General features: G+C 57.0%; 1 protein-coding gene across 7 annotated transcripts in view; it reads left to right on the top strand.

Moving 5' to 3' along the window:
* The window catches only part of ST3GAL3 (ST3 beta-galactoside alpha-2,3-sialyltransferase 3), a 383,098-nt gene extending 360,077 nt beyond the window's left edge, over nucleotides 1–23,021 (top strand). For 4 of the 7 annotated variants that reach the window (XM_034779913.1, XM_034779915.1, XM_034779911.1 and 1 more), the window contains one exon: nucleotides 3,709–5,745. In XM_034779913.1, coding sequence (XP_034635804.1) covers nucleotides 3,709–3,798 — 90 coding nt within the window. In that variant the 3' untranslated portion in view covers nucleotides 3,799–5,745. Of the gene's footprint in view, nucleotides 1–2,064; nucleotides 2,234–3,708; nucleotides 5,746–16,119 lie in introns of those variants that run through there. The other 3 variants (XR_004646912.1, XR_004646911.1, XR_004646913.1) reach the window with 3 other exon arrangements.
* The last annotated feature ends 780 nt before the right edge of the window (nucleotides 23,022–23,801 follow it).

Below are 23,801 nucleotides of genomic sequence, written 5' to 3'. Positions count from 1 at the left end.
TGGTGCCGGGCAGTGGGCTGGGGGTGTCTGCCTCTGGGGAGGAGCGGGGCAGGGGGTGTGTCTGTGCCTGGTGCTGGGCAGTGGGTGTCTGCCTCTGGGGAGGAGCGGGGCGTGGGGGGGGTGTCTGTGCCTGGTGCCAGGCAGTGGGCTGTGGGGGGTGTATTTTGCGAGGATTATTGCACAGAGTCAGGACACTCAGCAGAAGCTCCCCATCAGAGGGGAACGGGGGTGCATCATAACAGCTGCACCCCAATGGGCGGCGCATCCTACCCAGTGAGGACTAGCAAGGAGCCCCCGTGGCTGCACACGATGGCAGACGTGTCGTAAAGGGCTTGCTGTGAGCACACGCTGGCCCCGGCAGTCACAGCTCGGGATTCCCTGCCCCCGAGACGTTACAGTCGCCCCTGCCAGTGGCGGTAACATCGCCTGCTGCCCGCCGTTCCCTTTGCATTGGCGCTAGTCAGGCCTGGACCCCGCTGCTGAGCCCGCCCCCAAGGGTCAGTCGGCGGCGGTTGTGACCGTGGCTTTGGGAAAGGGACTAAAGGACGTATCACTCCCGAGCTGGGTGGGGTGGAACTGAACTGCGGGGCGTGGCACACAGGTGGCACAAGAGCTGCAGCTGCCTAGTGCAAAAATACACACACGTGCCTCCGGAGCAGGCTGGCGTGGGCAGAGCGCTGTGCCGGGGGGAGGGGGGTGCAGAGGACTGCAGTGGGGGGCAGAGCGCTGTGCAGTATTGGGCAGAGCGCTGTGCCAGGAGGGGAGAGAACTGCAGTGGGGGGCAGAGAGCTGTGCAGTGATGGGCAGAGCGCTGTGCCGGGGGGGAGAGAACTGCAGTGGGGCACAGAGAGCTGTGCAGTGACGGGCAGAGCGCTGTGCCGGGGGGGGAGAGAACTGCAGTGGGGGGCAGAGAGCTGTGCTGGGGGGCACGGGGCTTGGTGCATGTTGGAGCCTAGGCCTCAGCAGGCCCCAGGAGTGCCTTGCCGCAAGACGCTGGTCCATAGCGGTGTGACTGGCGTGGCGTAAGGAGCCGGGTCGAGAGCCAGTGAGAGGCGCCGGTCCCTCGTCTGCACAGCTGCTCTGATCACAGAACCTTTGGGGTCAGAAAACCCTGCCCCCTCCCCTGAGCCTGCCGTGCCCTCGCTCCACCCCCCAAAGCCTCCTGCACGCCACGGAACAGCTGATCGGGAGGTGCGGGGAGGGAGAGGGAGGCGCCGATCAGCCTGGGAGCAGTGGGTGGGACGGGAGCTGAGGGGGGGCTGCTGACATGTTACTGTGGCTCTTTGGCAATGTACATTGGTAAATTCTGGCTCCTTCTCAGGCTCAGGTTGGCCCCCCCTGCTCTAGGGAGTGTTCAGACTGTGCCCTGGAAGGAGTTTGGTTCCCCAAGCCCCCAGGAGCCAGGAAGGGAGACGGGGGCAGGGGGGTGGCCCTGGGCCCTGCTCCTGTTCCTCATCCTCCCGCCAGTTGTGGCTCAGGGAAGGAGCAGAGAGTGGCCAATAATAACCACGTCAGAAGTGCTCAGCGTGATTCACCGGCTGAGTTCTGGGGCACGACTCCACTTCATCTTCCCGGGTACAAGAAAAGCTGACAGGACGCGGGCCCGGGGCTCAGGAGGCCCAGAGAGCAGGAAGGCAGTACCGAAGGACTGTACCTAGGATGCAGTTGGGGACGTGAACGCTGGGTGGGGGGGTGAAGGGTAACCTAGTAGCTGGAGCACTGGATTGGGAGTCAGGAGACCTGTCGTTCCCCCCCACCCCACCTGACCTGTCTGCATGGCTTGGGGTGCAGAGGCCGACAGTGAAACTGCAGGGATAGGACGGGAGGGAAGCTCTGGGCTGCAGAGCAGTGGGCAGGTCACTCTGTAATTGTCCACTGTGAAGCTCTGTGCACCGTGTGGCATGTGTGGGTCCCGGCTTTGCCCCGATCTGGCTGCTCCTGGAGTGCTGGGCAGGGTTTGCAGGAGCAGAAGGAGCTGTTGTTTGGAGACGGATGGGGGGGCAGGAGAGCGAGGGTGGAGCATAGCCTGTTCCCCTAACTTCTGTGTGGTGCTGTTAACTCCAGGGGAGTCTCCATGCACTTGCTTGCTCAGCCAGATCCTCTCTGGAGGGAGACCCAGGAGACAGGCTACAAGCAGTTCCAACACCATGAGCTTTCTGGGGGAACGAACAGCCCCACGATGGTCTCCGAGCTGGCGGTCTCCGTTCTCAGAGAAGCCGTTTCAGTTTACAAGGCACGTTCCTTAGAATGTATTGTTCATTGGGTCAGTGACTGTCCTGGAGGCATTCTGGGCCATTCCTCACTGCTAACTCCCATGAGCCAAAGGGGCCATCAGACCTGGAGCACACACCCCACCCCAGAGCAGTGAACCCCAAGCCAGGCCACCCTGTATGAGCTCAGCGCTGGTGAGAGCCGCTGCCCGACACAGCCTCTGTCCAAAGCAGAGAGGGCTTGGAGCATGGGCTGGGAGGTGCTGCTTTCCCCTGAGGTCCGCCCAGCGGCCCTGGGCTCTCCCCGGGGCAGCAGCCACCACTGCCCTGAGGCTAGGTCTCCACGCATCCTTCCTCTGCGTGTGTGCGATCACCTGCCCTCCTGTCTGTCAGTTGCTTGCTAGAGCACCAAACCCAGGGTGCCTGCCCCCTCCCTTCCGGAAGGGCCCCTCAGCTGGCCTCTGGGCCGGATCCTTCCTACACCAGAGGGAGACGAGGCGCAGCTCTTGTCCTGTGCACCCTGCTAGCCCCAGCGGGATGCCTGGCTGACCCTTCCGACCTGGCCACGTGTGTACGGAGCAGGCTGTTCTGGCCAAGGGCCAAGTGTGGAAGCAGGGGACGTGGCTAGGAATCCTGATGTTGTTCCAGGCTCACCCTGTCCCTGAGAGCTGCATGCGTTGGACTCAGGCCAGAAACAGCTTTTCTCTGCAGGCATTGTCCCTTTCCCCGTGGCCACGGGACATCTGCACAGCCCCTGACGGGGCCGGAGCCCGGGCCTGCCTTTGCAGCAGAGCCGCTGTTTGAGGAAGCCTGGATCAGGTTTCATCCACTCTGCCCTGGCAGCTGTAAAGTGAAGGATTAGCTTTAAATTAGCAGGTTGCTTTGCAAAGCTCTTGTCAGAGAGGGGGACTTGGCTGTCTGCAAGGCCTTCCCTGGACCCTGCTCCTGGTAGGTGTCTGTGTTCTGAGGGACCTCCCTTCTGCTAGAGCCCCCTGTCCTCCAACTCCAGCCAGCCAGCCAGCATGCAGCACCCTGCCCCCGGCTCTCTGGGGCTGGTTCGGCTGTACTCATTATTCTGTCCCTGGGATGGGCTCTCAGGATCCTCACGCCTGGGCCTTGCTGTCAGAGAGACTCTCTGTCTATGGCGGGGAAATGCCCCGAGAAGAGGCACACCAGGCATTAAACACCTGGGCCTGTCCCTGGGGACGGAGCTCCTCCAGCTGCATGGCAGTGGTGGAGACGGCTGCATAGGGAATCGGGCTCATTCCCAGGCTGGCTATCCGGACCGCGTTCGTGGCGCGGCGCGGTGTCTGCCTTGCTGCTGCCTAAGGCAGGACGTGTGTCGGCGAGGAAGGCCGTGTTCGCTGGTATTGGAAGGTGCTGTCGTGAAACGATTGTGGCAGCAGAGCTCAGGGCGGCTGCTGGCGGGAGGTGAACGTGGGGCGCACACATGCACACTGGGCAGGAGAGTGACTCGCTTCTTGTCTCTTCCTTTCAGTCCTGGACGCACAACATCCAGCGAGAGAAGGAGTTCCTGCGGAAGCTGGTGAAAGCCCGAGTCATCACTGACCTCACCAGTGGAATCTGAGTTGTCCCAGACCCCGCGTCGGAGGGAGGCGAGAGACGCACGCTACAGCTAAGGGAGCAGGCAGTGGGAGAGCCACACAGGAATCCCAACTCAAAGGAAACACAAGAAATGCACAGGTGCTCTGGGAGAGCCTTCCCGGATCTCCAGTCTGCACCAGTGCTGCACCTGCTGCATCCCTCATGGGGCTGGCAGGGGAGAGCTGGGAGTGGGGCTGAGGGCGGTTATTGACCTCAGCTCTGCAGATAGAACTTTTGTGTCTAGAATTAGTTGGGAAAGCCTGAGGAGAGACAGGAAGACAGGTCAGTGACCCAAAGCAGAGAGTGCCAAACAGGAGTGGTGCTGGCTGGGGCAGCACCGCCTGAATGTACCAAGTAGTATTTTTTAAAAGAAACTTTGTTGAATCATGCTAATAATATCGCAGTACAAAGCGAAGACTGGCTTGTGCCCACCTCCAGCAGAAGCCCGGCCTCCCCACACGCGGTCTGCAGCTCCTGGCCTTAGTCCTTGCCCTGGGAAAACAGCTCCGTCCGTGACTTTACTCCTGTTGGTGCTGCTGGAATGTAAAAGGACAATGGCCTTCCGCTGGTCTCCACACAGGGCTGCTGGCGGGAGCTGAGCATGGCGTTTTTCTGCACCTCCCTGCATAGACGCTGCAGCTGCCATTTATCCAGCTGCATTTTCCACAGCTGTTTGCTCCACCCGGGCTCTGCCTTGACCCTGAGCTGGAGCCAGGAGCCAGCTTGTGTCCTGGAGGAGTGGCAGACAGGCCCCTGGCGCCGAGGGGCGTTCGGCCCTCGGTCTGAGCCGGCCGGGCCCCGCGCCGTGGGCAGGCGGATCTCTGTTCAGCGGTACCAGGGTTTCTCAACAGCGTCAGACTTTATTTGTATGTGGGGAGAGGGATAATTTATTTTCTGAGTGAGGTCAGAGGTCATGTTGCAATCCAAGCTTCACAGTGTTCAGCAGCAGATAGCTACAACCGTGTTCATTTTACGTCCCCCACCTGGTCTTGTTCCCTGCTAACGACTCCTTGACGATGGACCCCCCGGCGAGGGGCAGGGGAGTGACCTGACTGGAAACCTTCACTTCTCGTCCCCTTCCCGGGCATTTCGCTTTCTTCATTTCCTGGCTGCTCCCACGCGGCTGGGCCGCTGCTGCTCCATTGCTGTTGTCAGCGGGTACGAGCGTGTCTGTTACTTTGGCATGCAGTATTTGCACATTTGGGTTCTGTACCTTCTGCAGAGAAGTTGGCAATCGACTGAGCAAAGCAACCAGGCTGGGTGGGGAGAGAGCTGGCCTCAGTTATTCTGTGTCTGTGCAGAAGAGGGGGGCACTTGGGAGGGGATGTAACTAACCTTTCCCTCCTGTACTGTAAGGTGAATACATCAGGCTGGGCTGTGCGGCAGCATGTGCTCTGGATCTGAGCCCCAGGGCAGAAATGGACTGGCTACTGCTCCGGGATAACCTGGCCCCACTCTTCTCCTCCTGCCAGCTACACTTCTTGTGCTGGTGGATTTGGGTGCTGGGGAGGAGGCCATGCAGAGGTCACGAACCCGAGGCAGAGAAGGTGGATGGGTCACTGCACTTTGCCTTGGGGGTCCCTGTAATTCGTTTCCAGAGGGCTCAGGGTCTTGCTCTGGATTGCAGAGCAAGAACTTGGTTCCAGGAAGTGTAATTAACCCCAGGACAAGGGACACTTGGAGCAGACCAAAGCCTACAGCTCGTCTCCTGCTCCTCCAGCCTTCCCTGGGGCAGGGCTCGTAAACGCGGCGAAGAGGTTTACCAACGCAAGACACACTGCCTGGGTCAGAAGAAAGAACCAGAACTGGGCGAGTTGAGCTGTGAGAGTGGGCTGGTGCAGTAGGTGCTGTCGCCTGCAGGGGGTAGAGGCACAGGCCTGGTGAGACATGGCTTTGGGTGCTGGCATGGGCTGCCCTCGGCAGCGCTGCGCTTCTGTGCTCCGAGCGTGAGCTGCCTGCTCAGATCACTGCAGGGAGAACGAGCTGTCTCCTTGCAGCTCCCAGTCTTGGACAGCACCTCGGCTTTGTGTCCAGGGCTGCTCCCAGCGTGTCTTCTCTGAACAACTTGCAGAGGCCTGGCCCTGTTCCAGTCCCTCGGAGACAAGGCAGCTGGGGGCCCTTTCCAGCTCCTCTCTGGAGGGTGGGGTCTGTCTGAGCCTCCTTGCTTTCTCTTTTGCCTCTGGCTCTCAGGCCATCCCTCCCCGTGCTGCTCGGAGGAGTTTGCAGGACACTGAGCTTGTGCTCTGGTGGGAACTCGTTGGAATATTCTCCCGAGTTGTTTTTCCTGTTCCATTCAGCCCAGGGATTGTGTTTCAGTAAATGCCACACGCAGACGCTCACACTACATTTCCCAACCTTCCAAAGCAACCCTGGTACGTGGGGGCAGAGTCCCCAGCCCAGCCCTCCTGCTCCCTCAGCCTGCCCTGCTCCGAGGGGCTCCGGGCACCTCCACGTGCATCCTCCCTCCTGCATGAGCTACAGCACCGTGGGAAGCGCTCGCCCTGAGAGCTTGGGAGCTTTGTCCACGTGCTCTCCAGGCCGGACCGTACTCACTTCCCTCCCTCTTGTCGTGTCAGCGCCGTGGCTTTGACGTTGTTGTTACCTTTGCGGTAGGACAGGACCCAACCAGCCGGGGAGTGCAGGTGCAGAGAGCTGGCTCAGGGCCTGCAGCGGGCACTGTAGCCCAGCCAGCTGCAGGAGATGCTTTCCTCACACCTGTGCCAGGCAGGGTGGCGATGGATCCGAGGAGAGGGGCTGCTGGCCCTGCCTATCCGATAACATCAGTATTACACAACAGGCATGCGTGCTGGCCCCCTTCCCTCCCCCTGCGATTGTCTGACTTCCTGTATAGCACATCCCCAGACAAATTCCTGCTGCAACCAGGGCAGCTCGTAGCAAAACTTCCCCTCTAGACGTGCAAGTTGCCAGGCCAGGGATGTCAGGAAGGGAAGTGACTTCCTTCGGCTCACCCTGTTCTTCAGCTGGGTCTCCTGCCTAGCGCCCTGCTCTTGGTGCTGCTTAGAGCGGTGATCAGTCCCCCGAGGCCTCTCCTGCCCTGGACGGAGCGTAAATACGCTGCCCCCTGATCCTTCCAGTGGCAGAGCAAACCAGCCGCAGCCCCGTGTGTGGGCGAGGAAGGGACCCCGGGGGCAGTTGCCCCTCAGCGAGGTTCTAGGTGGGTTTTGTGAGCGATGATCGTGCACGCCCTTCCTGCCACCTCCGGAGCCCTTGATCCTTGACAGGTGCAGAGACTGGCAGCCTGTAGCCCTGCTCCCGCCCAGGGGCTGCTGATCACGACCCAGGCTCTGGTATGGTAGGTGCTGGAATAGCCAGACAATCCCTGCCCCACTCTCAGCGTAAGCCGAGAGACAACAGCTGCATACGGACAGACGAGGGAGCACGAGGAAACGGGGGACATGGGTCCACATGAGCGGCCTTGGGCTCAGCACACCAGCAGCCTCCCCATAGCCATTGACAAGTTGCTGGTAGACGTCACGGCAAAGGAGAGTTAAGGGGGACTTTGCCCATGCTTTTCGCCACAGGAGTGAGTGTCATGCCAGGGCTATCACCATACAGGCCTGTGCCCGCTGCCCCTCCGGCAGTCAGGACTAAGGGGTTTCTTCTCCTTTCCTCTACCCACTGCTATGCTGCCAGCTTGCTGGTTCCCATGTGTCTGAGTCCAAGGTCTCACCATGGCCTGGAGCTGGCTATACGCGGTACCGGTGCAGTGCGATGCTCGGGAGGGCCAGCGGCATGGAGCTGGCTGTACGCGGTACCGGTGCAGTGCGATGCTCGGGAGGGCCAGCGACATGGAGCTGGCTGTACGCGGTACCGGTGCGGTGCGATGCTCGGGAGGGCCAGCGGCATGGAGCTGGCTGTACGCGGTACAGGAGCAGTGCGATGCTCGGGAGGGCTAGCGGCATGGAGCTGGCTGTATGCGGTACCGGTGCAGTGCGATGCTCGGGAGGGCCAACGGCATGGAGCTGGGTGCTGCATGAAGCATTTCGGGTTAGATTGGCTCTGTGATCACCTATGGCCGGGCGACCGCCTCCTGGCCCAGCTCACCCAGGACTAGCTGCAGGGGCTTTGGAAATGGAACTTGTTCAGGTTTTGTCATTTTTAGGTGGCATTACAAAGCCTCACCGGAGCTTTTATCCCTCTGAATCAGCAGACAGAGCAAACTCCCTCCTTTGGCTTCACAGGAGCGTCTCGTCCCCGCAGGGACATGGGGCAGTCCCTGACCGTGAGCTCGCTCCTCTCCCGGGACCTAAGGAACCACAGCTACTGACTCCGCGCCCTCTCCGTCTGCCACACTGCAGCTCTCTGTAGGGCCTCTGGCAGGCGCCCCATTGGCTGAGGAGCTAGAGATCCTGGTGCCGGGTGACTTTGGTAGGCCTCACTGCTGGTGTAACCCACACACCTCCCGGGCGTGGTGTTCTGTCCCATCAGCGGCACCGAGACCACTGAGAGCGAGATTAATGCGTCTGCTCTACAGCCTTAGCTAACAGCCAGGTGGCTTTGAGCTCATGCAGTCGAGACTCATGCACTAAGCTCCCAAGGTCCCAGGTTCGATCCTGCCCGACAACGACCGGGGTCCGTGGGCGTTACACTAGGTCAAAGGAAACATCTGTAGCACACGTGCAATGGACTGAAAGGGAGAGAGCAGCTCAGTCCGGGGTGGGGTGGGGATGGGCGGTTCCTGTCCCGTCACCATCTCCCGCATGTGGTAGCCCCAGAGGGCTGTCGGGCAGGAGGCCCCAGGATCTCTGTGCTAACCAGAAGGCAGTGCCCGGCTGGTGAATGGAGTGGGTCTAGCCAGCACACCCCCCAGAGGCTGCTGGAGTTTGTTCTCGCCCCTGAGGCGTAGCCTGCTGTTTGGTTTGGTTCATGAAGCATAAGCCTGGCTGGCCTGGCCCTTTTTCCACACGCATCCGCAACCGTTGCACAGTGCCTGGCACATTGGAGCTGGCGGGGCTGGAGTCGCTGAGCCTGGGGGTCACCGCAGGGCCCATAGGGCAAAGGTGGGTCTCGCCTTTCCATTGGAGAAGAGAATCCCGGGGAGTTCTCGACCGCCTAAATATGGAGCTGGGAGGCCTGAGGTCTCTGACAGGAGTCGATATCACAGAGCCAATCCGATGGCAAGGAATTTCTCATGCTGTGCCGGCTGCCGGAGCTGGAGTGTCTGGGAGCTATGACGTGAGGAGACGCAAGGGACACTTCCCCCACCCGGTCCCTAGGAGCAGACTTGGGACAGCAGCTTGCTGTACAACCATCCCCCACAAACAGCACCGCAGACTGTCAGACTAGAGCATCTCTGTAATGGCTTGTTGGGCGTTTGCCACTGACCAGCTGGGGGCGGCACAGGGGCAGGGTGAGAATACCCTCAAACCAGAGGCTGCATGTGGCAGGAATGGAGGAGGTGGGAGCCCATCAACTGCAGAGGTGCCTGAGAAGTGGTTTTGTAGGAGGGGAAGGAGGTGAGAGCTGGATTCTGTGGCCGGGAGCGCGCTCTGCCTGGGCTGTCCAGAACAGCTCCTCCTGCTGGCATTCGGCTCCCTGTGCGCGGTGCTCCCAGCGGTTTGGAGCAGGCACAAGGCTCCCTCCGTCTGACAGACAAAAGGGCTCCCATGATCCTCAGTATTGCCAATCAGATGGATCCACCAGTGGAGGGGGACCCCATGGCATAGGGCTTCTACCTGTCCTTTGGGCAGTCCTGTTTGGTTGGAGGTCGGAATCTGTCCAGGGCCGCCTTGTCTTGGTGCCTCAGAGACGACTTGGGAGCCTCTGAACCATTGCAAGAGAAGGCCAAATCCCTGATCACCGGTGGGACTGACAGTACCGATGGCTGTGCTTCAGGGCTGGTGCGTGGAATGGGGGAATGACTGTCTCCTCGTGATATACTCCTCCCCCAGTTAACAATGTCCTGGGATATAGATGGGCCAGACAGGAGTAGTGAATATGTAGAGGGGAGAGCAAAGATTTCTTCTGACGAAATGTATGTTTCCGACTGTCTTGGAGTACGAAGAAGGTGGTGGCTGCTTAGATGAGACGAGACGGATTTACAGACTTCCCATACCTCAATGACTGACTTCTCACGGGTAGCTCCTACAAGGAGGTCCATGGGTCAGTCTGTGTTCTGCTCAGCCTTTTACCTACCCTAGGTATCTGCATCAGTCACGATAAATCCATGTTGACACCCATGAGGTGCATAGACTTTGTAGGGGTGACGTTCGACTTGACTACAGCAGGAGTGTATCTACCTCTCGAAAGGTTTCAGGCCACGAGCACCGTCATACACCAGGTCACTCTCAGACCCAGGACATCAGTCAGAACTTGCCTTTCCCTCCTTGGCCACATGGCTTCCTGCATACACACGACACTGTTCTACAGGCTACATCTAGGATGCCTACAAGCCTGGCTTCTCTCCGTGTACTCACCAAAAAGATCACCATAAACAACAAGGTGACGATTCCGCCCAAGGTATTAGGCTCTCTTGTCTGGTGGACAAAACTGGAGAAGGTTCAGGTAGGGATCCCTTTCCTCAAACCAACACCTCAGGCAACCATCTCAGCTGACACCTTCCTCTTGGGTTGGGGTGTGCACACGGGCAATCATATGGGACAGGGTATCTGGACCTCCTGAGAGTCCAGAATGCACGTCAACTTACTAGAATTCATGGCTGTCCATTGGGCCTGCAATGCTTTCCTCCCACTCATCCAATCCAAACATGTTCAGATACTGTTGTCATATTGTCCGACATTATTTTATATAAAGCAAGGGGGAACACAACCTCTCTCTTTGAGCATAGAGGCAGTCACCTTCTGGAATTGGTGCATCAAACATCACATAACCCTACCAGCAGCATAGTTATTGGGGGTGCAAAATTCCCTAGCAGACTGCCTGAGCAGACACTTTTCCGTGAATCACAGATGAGAAATTCATGATTCAGTTCTCAATGATGTCTTCACTCAATGGAGAATGCTGGCCTGGGATCTTTCTACCTCACAGGTGAACAAGAAGTCCTCAATACTTCTCCACAGCAGCCCTGGGCAAAGACTCTTTGGGAGATGTCCTCTTGATGTCGTGGAAGGGTCACCCAGGGTATGCTTTCCCTCCACTTCCTTTGATACCACAGGTTTTACAGAAGAGCAAAGAAGACAGAGCTCTAGTCATCCTCATCGCACCCAACTGACCGAGACAGCCAGTTCTGGTTCAGGGATTTGTTGAAGTTCTCAGTACAGCCGTCCATGAACATCCCCACATTGCCGGACCTTCTAATGCAACACAGGAGCAAGGTCACACACTCCAGCTCACGGCCACTGCAGCTCAGAGCCTGGTATTTGGATGGGCATCAGACATTCATGTTCCAAGAGAGTGCGATCCACCCTGAACCAAAGTAGAAAAGATTTTAAGGGAAGCTGTTACTGAGTTAACGGAAGCGTGTCTCCACTTCGACTTATCAACGCAATTTGTCTTCAAACTCTGCTGGAATCTCCAACATCTTAAAGCCTCTGCTTACCCTTAACTCTTTGGGTCTTGCATTCAGTTCCCTGCAGGTGCATTTAGCAGCAATCAGCACTTTCCATCCTGCAGTGGATAACCATGTGATCTTCACTCACCTTTCACAACTAGGTTTTTGAAGGAGATTCTCAAATCCTTTCCACTAGTGGTGAAGTTTGCACCTCAGTGGAACCTCAGTTTTGTTCTATCGTCTCTCTCGAAGACTCCCTTTGAACTGCTGGCCATGTGCTCTGTGCTCTGTCTGCCAAGGTGGGCTTTCTGATAGCTATAACATCAGCCAGATAGCTATAGCGTCAGTGACCTGGGAGCACTTACAGCGGGTCCACCACGTACTCCCTTCTATAAAGAAAAGGTCTTGCTACACCCCCACCCCAGATTCATATCCAGGGTAGTTTCAGGTCATCATATTTTTTCCTAAACTACATGCCTTGGAATAGGAGCGATCTCTGCAGCCTCTGGACTTCCAGAGGGCTTGGCTTTTTATCTGCAAAGAACAAAGGTTGTTAGAAAGGCACCTAAACTATTTGTTTCCATAGCAAAGTGATCAAGAGGTCAACCTATATCAGTGCAGAGACATCTGACATGGATCTTGGGTTATATTGCCTTTTATCATCTATTAGCTGGCATCCCCCCGGAAGGGATAAAAGGGCAAGCTACTTCAGCTGCAGCCCTGAGAGACACACTCATATTAGAGCTATGTAGGGCAGTGACTTGGAGCTCTTTGCATGCCTTCATGAGACATTACACCTTGGAACCCTCATCAGCTATGGATACGGCTGTGGGGAACTGTGCAGTCGGCTATCACTTCTGCATCCTTGCACCCACCATCTGTTTGACTTCTGCTTGTTAATCTTCTACGCATGGAATACGATAGGGAGCATCGCTCAAAGAAGAGGAGGTTACTTACCTGCAACTGGAGGTTCTTCAAGACGTGTGGTCCCTGTCTGTATTCCACCCCCTACCCTTCGTCCTCTCTGCTGCGTAGTCATGACACTGCAGTGAGAATGGGAAACTGGAGGTGCCAGCCTACATGCCCTTTATGCCCTTGGCTGGGAGCAGAGCAGAGCTACAACACATGTGCCGGGCAACGGACACTGCTTGCAAGAAATTCCAGAGTCAGGCGCATGGTGTGCATGCATATCCCAGGCGTGGAATACAGGGAGGGGCCTCCAGGTACAGACAAGTAACCTTCATGGATTTGCTGAGCTCTCATCTGTGCCCAGAGTAGATGTGATGGGCGGGAGGCACAGTTTGCCCTGTCCTATCTCTGCATTTCCCTTCTCTTTGCTGCTCTTCCTCTGTGTCTCCTTGAGACTCCCATCTCCGGTCAGGGACCCCCCCACACACACTGTTGTGACCTTCCCACCTCGATGCAGGTGCTGGGAGGGGAAGGGAAGTGCAGAGACGGGACATGGCACCAAAGGGGGTTGGGTAATGGTCTGTTAATTGGCATTTACCCAATTGTGATGGGAGCTCTTCTTAACTGACATGCTGGCCAGGTGCTCAGGGAAGCCACCGAGAAAGGGATCTGGCCAATGAATGATTTAGTTGGGGATTGGTCCTGCTTTGAGCAGGGGGTTGGACTAGATACCTCCTGAGGTCCCTTCCAACCCTGAGATTCTATGATTCTATGAATGCTTCACAAGGCCTGTGAACGAGAGCAGAACCAGCCAGAACCCAGTATTCACTATGCACAGTCTGCATGAAAGCCAGCGGTACAATCAAAGCACTACAAAGATACTTCTTTTGGTATGAATGAGCAGCAGGCCCTTACCCTGACCCCTCGATTGTCCCACGCTGCGGTTGCTCACGCCAAAGGCTTGGTGGCTCTTCGTATTTTACCCAGGTGAAGTATTCGAGCTTGTGGAGTTTTTAAAATAGTTTTAGTTTCTATTTTTTGAATTTCCCCTGTAGGCACAGAGGCCTTGCAGGGAGGGCAGATCTTTTGTGGGCTTCTCCATGGCTTGTGTCACATCAATTCAGTCATATCCCAGAAGCAATAAAACTATCAAACTAGCCTCGGTTGGTCTCTTTAGTCTGCTCCTTGGTCTCCCTCCCGCCCTCTCCTAGAGGAAGTGTTGGGAGGAGGACTTGCCTGCAGTTTGCCTGTATCTCTCCATAGGTGTTGCCCCTGCATGTTCATTAACCCGTAAAGTCCTGCATGAAAAGGTAACTATAGGACACCTGCTACAAGAGTGCAGCTCACTCCCGCACCTGCTATCCCCCATTCAGTCCCTGCCTGTCACTGGCATTGCATGGAGGGACCATGGGCGTTCCCCTGCAGCACCAGCACACTTGGAACAGGAAGGAAATACAAACTCTCCTGCTCCCTGGTGCTGCGTGGGGAAGATGGGCAGGATTTTAATTGCAGCCAGCAGCAAGGGTTTCACCTAGGGTTGGAAGAGCCAGCAGGAGAGCCGTCCCGGGAAGAACATTTCTAATCATTCTCAGCAGCGGTTGGTAGCCGTGCAGAAGCTGGGCTTGTTTTAGGGGCGTCCTTGCCACGGTACTAGGCTGCAGGAGAATGAGATTGGTGAGGTCTGTACAACCGGACGTGCTGCTGCAGGCAGGGCACGTTACACACACGGCCTGCCAGTCTGGGCTTCCTGGGAGGTGCGTGAGCACGGGGCCGTGCCTCCAGCTCACATGGTGGCTCTGACGCCTGGTTCTCCAATTCCGCTTGTAACCCAGGATGCACTTCCAGAGGCTGTTGAAATGCTTTGACACCTGGTGCCAGGTCTGACTCCTGCTAGTGTCTATCGGGCGTGGGTGGGTGGGTTTGGGGTAAACGGCCCACGTAGGCTTCAGCGCCACACGAGGTATTGCACAGCACTGAGCTTCTTCACAAATGTTACTGCGGAGTGGGGCCCGACGGTGGCCATGTCTGAGCGTTTGTCCAGGCCCTTACGCTGGGAAACGTTCACCTCACCTCCAGCCACCAACGGCTGCTCCTGGATCCAATCGTCTACCTCCTCTGCAGGCTCCGTACCAGCATCACTGTTCTGGGAGCACGGCTGAGGGGCCTGTCCTTCCTCCCGCTTCTGAGAGCTGCCCCAGTGCCCAGCTAGCAGCTTGGTGGGATATAACCCAACCAAAGCTTTCCAGCGATGGTCTAACGCAGACAGCCCCCCGCCAGCCCTGGTGGAGGTGGTGACTTTGTGTTCTTGACTGGCGAGAGGCTGGCTCGCCTGTAACCACACACACCGTAGCAATGGCTGGGTCGGGAGCCAATTAGCCCAAAGGAATACAAGGCTAATTAGGATTAATTAGCATTTGGCCAGCACTTTGAATGCTAACCCGCAGCATGAGGGTGCTGCTAAGTGTGTTTGTGGCTGCCTGCCGATGGGCACTGTGAAACCCAAAGCACCTCCGCCTCGGTTCCTTTCTATGGTGGAAGAGCCAGCGGCCCAGCTTAATAGAAACCTGGACGGTAGGAAGAGCTGTGCCTTCCCTGTCTCTCTCTAGGAATCGGGCGTTTGTCTGACATGAACATGCTATGGGTGTCTCTTCCTTTTTGTCATGCTATTGCCACATTGACAACGTCGCCTGCGTTGGGGGAGCCAGGGGAAGGCCGGAAGATTTGTAGTCTCATGTCTGTGATGAAAAGGAAAACACACAGGGCAAATCCAGCAGTGACACAGGACACTGACCTGCTTAGCCCACATGCTCATGTCAGGAGCGTATGGCTGGAGAAACAGAAGGAGGTGAGTTAACGCCCTTCAGCAGAGCTCCCTGATGGTGAGCATCCACGGGGCACATGAGAGAGAGAGACAATGGGAAGGGGGCGCAGGGACCAGTCCCCAAGGTCATTGGGTTTCCTCTTCCCAAAGTCTTAGCCCAAATAGCAAAATGCCCCTAAAAAGGCTTTAGCCCCCTGGAAAGGCAAACCCAGGGGCAGGCACAGAAGTCTCTCCTTACCACCTTGCAGAGTCTGCGGATGCTGGTTCTCCGGAGAGCACTGGGAGGAGGAAGCACAGATACAGATTTTGCAAGCACGGGAGCCAATCAGCATCCTTCTTGAAGGAGGGATAACTCTCCGATTGAGAACAGGACCCACTGGGGGAGGAAAAGCAAAAAAGAACCAGTTCAGATCCTTTGAATACATGCTTACGAGGGCAGTGTCCAGTTTAGATCAACCGCCTAATGCAACCCCTAAGAAAGGCAAAGAGGGGGAAACAGAGTAGAAATCCCCCTCACCAGCCCCACACAGAACCTTACATTCCTCTCAATGCTGCCTTGTTAGATATCAGACTGGGTCAGACCAATGGTCCATCAAGCCCAGTCTCCTGTCTGCCAACAGGGGCCAATGCCAGGTGCCCCAGAGGGAATGAACAGAACAGACGATCATCAAGCGATCCATCCCATCATCCACTCCCAGCTTCTGGCAGTCAGAGGCTTAGGGACACCCGGGGCATGGTTTTGCATCCCTGACCTTCTTGGCTAATAGCCACTGATGGACCCATCCTCCATGAACTTATCTAGTTCTTTTTTTAACCCCGTTATTCTTTTGGCCTCCACAACATCCCCTGGCAACGAATGCCACAGACTGACTGTACGTTATTTGAAGAAGTACTTCCTTATATTTGTTTTAAACCTGATGCCTATTAATTTAATTGGGTGACCCCTGGGGCTTGTGTTTATGTGAAGAGGTAAATAATACTTCCTTATTTACATTCTCCAAGCAGGAAGGGGAGTTCTCACGAAAACCTAAGAGACGGAACAAGGTGGCTAAGAAACCTTATAATTAATCCAGTCTAAATCAGATTTTGTTTTCCTTCCTAAGGTCAGTGCTGCACTGACATCTCTAGCTAAGGACATGCCAATGCCTACAGAGGGAGACTCAAGTCCTGGGAATCCCACAGACCTGAGGATGGACATCCCACTCGGGACACACTTTGAGACGCCTGCATGTCTCCGAGACCGTCCACTGAATCCACATGCTCAGTCAGCAGAATGGGCCTGGATGGATGGTCTGTCTGACTCTGTCCCCCTCAGATGCAGAAAACGCCTGGGTCTGGGGCTGCCTTCAGTTCGGACTCTTCTTTGGACGTCCTCAGGCACTCAGCAATAGTGATGGGCTTCAGTGCTGCTACCTGTTGGCGTATGTAACTGCCTCATATGTAAGGCAGATGTCCAGACTAAGTGACTTTGGCATCGGTTAGCATTCAGGAGGGAAATTAGTTGGGGAATCGATGGATGAGGTGGTGTCTGACTCCTTAGATAAAGAAAGAATGACTCTGGGTCCTGCCCAGCCCCACAGTGGGTAATAAAAGTTCCTGTTCCAAACCCAAGCAGTCTTGTTAAGCTTCCAAACCAGCAGTTTAGCAGTCAAAACGATTCCAGCTCCTCCAGGTGAAGGTGGTCTAGAACCAGAGGTGGCCGCTCCAGGGGGTAACACATCCACTTGACTGTCTGGTCCTCCTTGACACCCAGAGTCTCCTCCAGCTTGCAGAGTGTTGGCCTCAAACCCCCTACAACAAGTGGGTTCTGGAGATTGTCCAGAGAGAATGTGCTCGGGATCTCCTCAGTTCTCCTCCCGGATGTCTCTGCTTAATGAGATCCCGAGGATGCTGAGGTTCAAGACAGAAACGTTAAAGCCCCCCCTGGCAGCTATCAACAAAGGAGACGGTCTGTTGTCAACCGGCAGCCCATTCGTCCATCTCCATCCATAAGTCTCACCGAGTGCTCTCCATTTCCCCCTCTGGATCCCAGCACGTCCAGTACAGGTCGTCACTCTCTGGCCTGGCCATGGACCACAGGGTAACTGCAGATGTGTACCTGGTCTTGGTAGCGGCAGGCAGGAAGGAAGGGGTCAGCTCTAGCCATTCCTTGACAACCTGTTGCTAAGAGCACCAGCCAGAGACAAAGTGGCACAAAAGGACAACCTGGATCCTCAAGCGCCCCAGGTTTTTGTTTCCCTGAACTAGGAAAAGCGCCACCCACCACACAGCAAGAGCTCCCCTCGGCGGCCTGTCCCCTAGGCCAATACGAAGATGCCCCTGCTTCCACTCTTCTTTTGTGCACTAATACAACCAAGTTACGCATCACACTCAAGCTGCTTTTCGCTACCACTCCTCTACCTGCTCGTTCAAACAACGTGTCCTCATCCGTTACCCTGTCAGTCCCGCCTGGTCATACGAGGGGCTGTGTCCCTGTGCCACCTCGTAGGAATGTGCGCACGTACTTACTTGAGAGCCCTGTGGTTCATGTACCAACCTCTCCACTCAGGACTGGGCTGACCTGGTGTATTACTATCCTGCCAAGATCTGCTTTGGTCCATACGCTTAGTTGTGCCCAGGACTCCAGCAAGACCTACGGGGGAAATCCACACAGCCTCACGGGGGGGTTACCTCTCAAGAGACAGAACAAATTAACTTCTTTGGACAGGACAGTCAGCAGCCTCCAGGACCCTTCAGACCAGCCCCCATGTCCCTGCTGGGATGTTTGTCCCACATGGACGGTGCAGTGGGCTCAAGAACACATGAAACCGCTCCACTTCTTTCTGCAGTTCCTGTCTCCTCCCGCCAAGAGAGTCCAACTTCCCAGAGCCCCGTAATGCAGAATTCACCTGTAGCCGAGCTGGACAGACCTGTGCTTGCGCTGACGCCAGCCGTGAGGGATCGGAAGCTCACCTGCAGATGGTGAAGTCAACACAGGCAGTTTGGACAATGCGCGGAATGCAAATGCAGTATAAACTGGGTAGAGCTCAGGGCAATTCGCTAGAGACTATGCATGGGCGAACAGCTCCCTGGTCCGGATCATGACAGACAATGGCCAGTGCCGACAAACAAGGTGGGGCGAGGTCCTCATCCCTGCAGAGGGAAGCCCGTTGGCTGATGTCCTGGGCAGAACAAGCCCTCCAGGCTTTGTGAGCGCTACGTGTTCAAGGACAGAAAAACACTGTGGCCGAAGGCAGAGTGGAGTCTTAAACCAGAAATGTTTCAGTTCCCAGTGAGGAAATTCGGGGTCCCACTGAGACCTATTCACAGCACACACGCACTTCAAGCTCCTACCTGCCCACAGTCATCCATTCAGACCTCCTCCAGATTTCACAAGCTGGACAACTCAGGCATCCCCAGATGCTGCCTTCAGTAGGCGAATGCTCTGCACTGTGGGCTCCCAGTAGAAGAGGAGGAACTGAAAACCCTGTGTATACTTCCTTGTGATGCCTCCTTGAGGGCTCGCCACTATAAAACTCCTTTGGGCAGCAGGTCTGTGGACCTTGTAGACACAAGAAAAAGGGACAATTTTATTTGACTTACTGAAAATTTCCATTCTCTGAGTTAGAAGGCCCACAGGCTCCCCCCCACCCCCCTTCTTTGGAGGCCGACCTGAGCCGTAAGATAACGAGTTCTGTTTGGTTTGTTCCAATTGGTTCAGCAAGTTCTGCTCGGCAGTAGGAATTGGTTATTGCAACACACAGAAGTTCAGTAACGTGTGACTAAGTCAGGCCGGGAGGCTGCAGGAGGGTCTTGGGAGGCCGAGGTGTGAGCCCTACAATGTTAAAGGCCCTTTTTCCTCCAAGCTGAGAAGGGGTTACCTCAGGTCAGTCAGGGGCACCCGATTCCAAGTACGGGCTGCCTGAGGCCTTTAAAAACCCTCCTCTGGGCACAGAAGGTGGGAGGAGAGAGACCAGCTGCTCCACGCTAGGGGAATGAGCTGCTCCGGGGCAGGAGTCCGTGCTCCTTCCTGTAGGGGAAACGCAAACCTGAGTGCCGGCCGGGCTAGGACTGACACCCGGGAACCAACAGGATGACACCCTGCCCCAGCGAGCAGGCAGTGAAAGGTACCCTTCATCCTGGGGTTTTGTTTGAGACGTTTTTTTTTTTTTGTTTGGTCGCGGATCATCCCTGAGGCCTGCCCTGAAAATACGACAAGGGAGCGCACAAGGCAAAACTCTGCCTGGAGTGGGGCTGTTTACCCCAGGCCCGCCATGGCCGGTGGGGGGGTGGGGGGTAAGTCTGGCGAGATGACGGAGGTGCCTTGCGTCACAAGCTTCAGGCCACGGGGCTGTTGTCCTTTGCTACAGATGCCGTCTCGAGTGGTGGCTCGTCAGTGTCGCTGGCGACGACTTCCCCCATCAGTGACTGACCGGCCTGGTTCTGCTTCCTTAGCTGTGGCCAGACTGAGAGGACCTGCTGTGTGTGTCAGACTCCGTTTTTCTGGACTCCCTCTGTGCTCACCTCTGACTGGGTGTCTGGTTTCCATGACACTTTGCATATAGGTAAATCTTGGTCTAAGCCAGGGCATAGACTTCAACCTACGCAGCCTTTTGGCTCCTCTTTTCTTGCTTCTCCATGTTTCTACTGATGGAAACCACCTGTGACTAAACTGCCCCCCACAGACAGCCCCGGCTCACAGACCTTCATGAACTTTTACCTAAGGTTGCTCAAGTGCTCATCCCGCCCGGCAAGCGGCAGGGAATTGAGGTGACGAGGTTAGCGGAGGGGCACATCACCAGCAGCCCCAGCTCCCCAGGTCACACACCCCTAGCAGCGAGCCTGGGAGTCCTGCTCACGCACGTCCCCCAAGCTCCCTCCTCGGCCCGAGGAAGACAGCCTCGGGTAGCCATGCCTGTGAGGTCACCAGCCACGAGGGATTATTTATCCCAGAAAACGCACAATTAATTGGCGGTTTTACCGACTCCAAGTTTTTTGCCGCCCCAAGCACATGCTTGGGACGCTGGTGTAGAGCCGGCCCTGTTACTGACCAGCTGGGCAAACCCCCGTCAGGGATGGTCTAGGGGTACTTGGTCCTGCGTCAGCAGGGGGCTGGGCTAGCCCCACATTTCCATGATTCTGTGACGGGGTGGGGACAGCCCTGGCTCCCCACGCGCAAGGGGAGCCCTTCAAGTGTCCCAGCTGGAGCCCCGGGGTGACGGACTGCCCGGCTCAGCCAGGCCCGGCTCCCCTTTGTGGTTGTGGGAGCCCTGCCTGACAACTGAGGAGCTCCAGCAGTGAGGGAGAGCAGCTGCGAACCTGACCAGACCGGCTGGGGACCTGGCCCTGCCTGGCAGCCAGGGGAAGGTGAGTGTGAGGGGCTGCGGGAGCAGCTTGTCTGGACGCTGCCCAACCGGCCCAACAGCTGCAGTCTCTGGTTGGGCCAGGCCAGGGAGCAATTCTCTGGGTGCTTCTGCTCCCTCCTGCTGTCTCCCTGGCCCTGCTGCCCCCTCCACCTCTGCCGAGGCAGGGAGGCTGTGTCAGAAATGTGGGGAGCAGCTGCTCCAGCCCGACCTGTCTCTGACCCGCCCAGCCTCGCCTGCTGCAGAAGGAGGGGCAGGAAACCTGTAATGGGCCATTCTGGAATCTGGTGCCTGGGGAGCCCCTTGGTCACCCCCCTCAGATAGCCCTCGGCTTGTGGCCCAGCCAAGACGACAAGATCTATCACGTCCAAGCTTTCTGTACTTTAAAACCACGCTAATGCACTTCTGCCATTCTCATTAGCCATGCAAATGGCCAACGCCGCTGAGCTCTTGGGCTCCTTGGGAGCTTGTGGCAGTGAGTTGCACAAGTTAATTGTGTATTATGTGGAAAACTAGTGTGTGCCCCTTTAAGAGGTCTCAGTTTGTTCCTTCTCCATGTCATGGGCTGTCCCTTGGATTGTGCATTATGCTAGAGGGTAAAGAGCTCCCACTCTGTTTTATGGCCCTGCAGCACGGCCCCTCATTTGTCAGCCTCACAGAGCATGTGAGGATACATTTAAAAACTGGGTTTTAACTGTTTGCTCTAAAAGTAATATCAGCGCTTTTAATCAAGACTCAGTTTCCCGAAGTGGTAATTGTGAGAAATCAGGTGTGACTGCAACAATTATATGGACCTAAGGCACTTAGCGGGCCCCTCTGAGCACCTCCCAACCTTTACTGCCAGGCAGCCAGCTGTAGTCTCCATTGAAGCCCAGAGAAGCTAAGGGACTTGCCCAAGGTCACACAGAGTCTGTTGCAGAGCAAGGTCTCCCAAGTCTTCGTCTAGCGCCTGACCTGCTGACACGTCCATCTTTCGCCCTCCCTTAAGTGAACAGCAAATTGCTCTGGTCACTCTGGGGTGACTCCTGCTGCCTTCGTGATGCAGTGTCTGCTTCGGGTTTGGGGAGTGAGGGCGGGCTCTCTTGTGGCTTAATTCTTGCTCCTTTGGAAAGAAAAGTGAGAGCTGGTCTAATGCCAAACATGTCCCACGTCCCAGGAGAACAGCTGTCCACCATCGCCGGGGGGCCAGAGAACCATGTAAAGGGTTATGGTACTTGTGGTGTGATCTTCACCCCACCCCAGCCTAGAAGGGGTTAATGAGGCTGGAAAGGGGCCAATTAGCTGGATAGGCCACAGCTGAGAGGAATTAGGTGGCCTAAGTCATCCCGGAATGATGCTGGAGCCCAGCTGAGAAGATACAGGCGGGGCTGGGCTGGAGCCAGGAAGCTGGCAGCAGAAAGGGGCTGCAGTGTGGATGCCTGTGGTCACTCTTAGCCTTCGAGAGGGAAGGAGGAAAGCGGGGGGGAGAGGAGCAGCATCGGGGCCTGGTCCCGAGGGAAGGGCAAGTCCAGAGGAGATGGAGAAAGAGCCTGACGGAGGTAAAGCAGGAGCAGCTCAGGGAAACTGTAGCAAGGTTTGGGACTGTGCAGACCTTGGCTGCTGGTTGTGGGGGCTGTGGGCTGGACCCTAGAGCAATGGGTGGGCCCACGTTCCCGAGCAGCCACCGGGGAAGTGGCAGACCAGGCAGTGGAGCAGAAGGCTGCCCAGGGCAGTTGTGCAGAAGGAAAACACTGTGACCTGGCCCTCAGGCCAAGCCCCAGAGACAGAGCCCCCAGAGCCACGGAGAGAGGCGGTAGGGCCCACCCCGCCTGGCAGAGGAGGGGGTTGGACCTGGGAGGACTTAATCCCCAGAGCAGCCAGGAGGTGGTGAGTGGACCTTGTGACACAAGTGGCGTAACCTGGTCCAAGAGCTCCCGGAGGTCGAGCTCCCCTGTGAACTGTAGGGGACAGCTGCCCTACGTGTGCCTCGTCTGACTCCCTATGGGGGTCACTGGGGTGGTCCCCGCTGCCCCGTGTTGCTGCGCTCTCTGTAACTTGGCTTTTCTCCCAGGTGCACTAGCTCAGACCCACGCCGGCAGCTCTGGCCCTCCTCTGTCTCACGGAGGTGGGTGCTCGCAGCCTTCATGCAGGAATCGCCAGCGCCCTGCGAGCCAGGACAGTGGTGCAGCCGCCCGGTGAAGGCCTAGAGGGAGCCAGGACCCAGCCGAGCTTGGAGCTGGCTTTGGCCCCTGCGGGGCCTCGGGCTGCAGGAGCCGGGTGAGGCCCGCGGGGAGAGGAAGCATGCAGGGAAGGTCTGTGGTTTGCCGTGATGACTTGCCTAGGTCTGATGGGTTGGGCTGGGTTTGAAGCCTGCCCTGGCCTATGGGAACAGGGCCGATGCATACTGAAGCGTGCAGCGGTTGGAGCCCCGCTCTCCTGCTCTGAGGCAGCTGCATTGGAATGCAAATCTTTACAAGAATTTCTGCTGACGAGGCCTGTAGGAGGAGCTGCTGTCCGTTCCCAGGGCCTCTCCCTGTAGGGCATGGACCACGTGCGTTGCTTCCACCTGGCTGGCTGGCTGGCTGCCCCGCCTCATACACCAGCTCCGCTGGGGGCGCCCGCTGGGCCACCTGCTCTCTCCATACACCTCTGCACAGAGCCCAGCCCTGCCCCCAAGGGATCCCCAAGGGATCCCCAAGGGGTGGGCGGCTTGCGAGGAGATCTTCCCCCTGTGCCCTGCCAAGGGCTCTGGTCTGTGTCCTTTCGCCAGCCCGTTAGTTTCTGGTGAAAACTGACCCTGCAAGGAAGGGCCAGTAGCCTTCCCTGGTGGCCCTGGAAAGTGTTGGAGCCGTTTTCCTTTGCCCTGTCCCATTGCTCACCCCAGAAAGCCCACCCGCCCTCCCAGTGTTTAACCCCTCGTGCACCCAGGCAGCTGTCTCAGAACTGACCAATCACAGCCACCTGCTGCACAAGGATCTCCCCTGGATTCGAAACATGCGGTTTGTCCAAGGGCTAGAACCCCCAGCCCCCGCGGGGCTCCAGGCCAGGGGCTAGCACGCTCCTAGCTGTTCTTCAGCACCGTGTCGGCTGTAGCTTTCAACGTCTCCAGAGCAGGACCCCTGCCCTTCCCCTGGTGAGCCGATGGTCCAGCCTCGCAGAGCTCCTGGGGCGCGTGGCCACGTCACAGCACCTGTGCTTGGCGCGATCATAGGGGCCGTGTGCTGCAGGAGCGTCAGCCGTCCTGCTGGGTTGCTGTGGCCTTGGGCCCAAGCGCTGTGACCTATACGGGACAATAGTCTGCCAAGAGCCCCTTTCGCCCAGTTCAGGGGCCAGGGATGGAGCGGATAGGCTGGACCCAGTTGCTCATGGGACCATGTGGGGGGCAGTGGCGGTGGGGCCAGGCAGCAGCCCCTCGGGATTACGACACTCCTGTGTTCTCTGTTGCCCTGAATCCTGCTCTTCGG

This window comes from Trachemys scripta, chromosome 8 (genome assembly GCF_013100865.1).
Source record: "Trachemys scripta elegans isolate TJP31775 chromosome 8, CAS_Tse_1.0, whole genome shotgun sequence".
NCBI classification, from domain to species: Eukaryota; Metazoa; Chordata; order Testudines; family Emydidae; genus Trachemys; species Trachemys scripta.
This window is presented reverse-complemented; position numbering and strand designations above follow the sequence as displayed.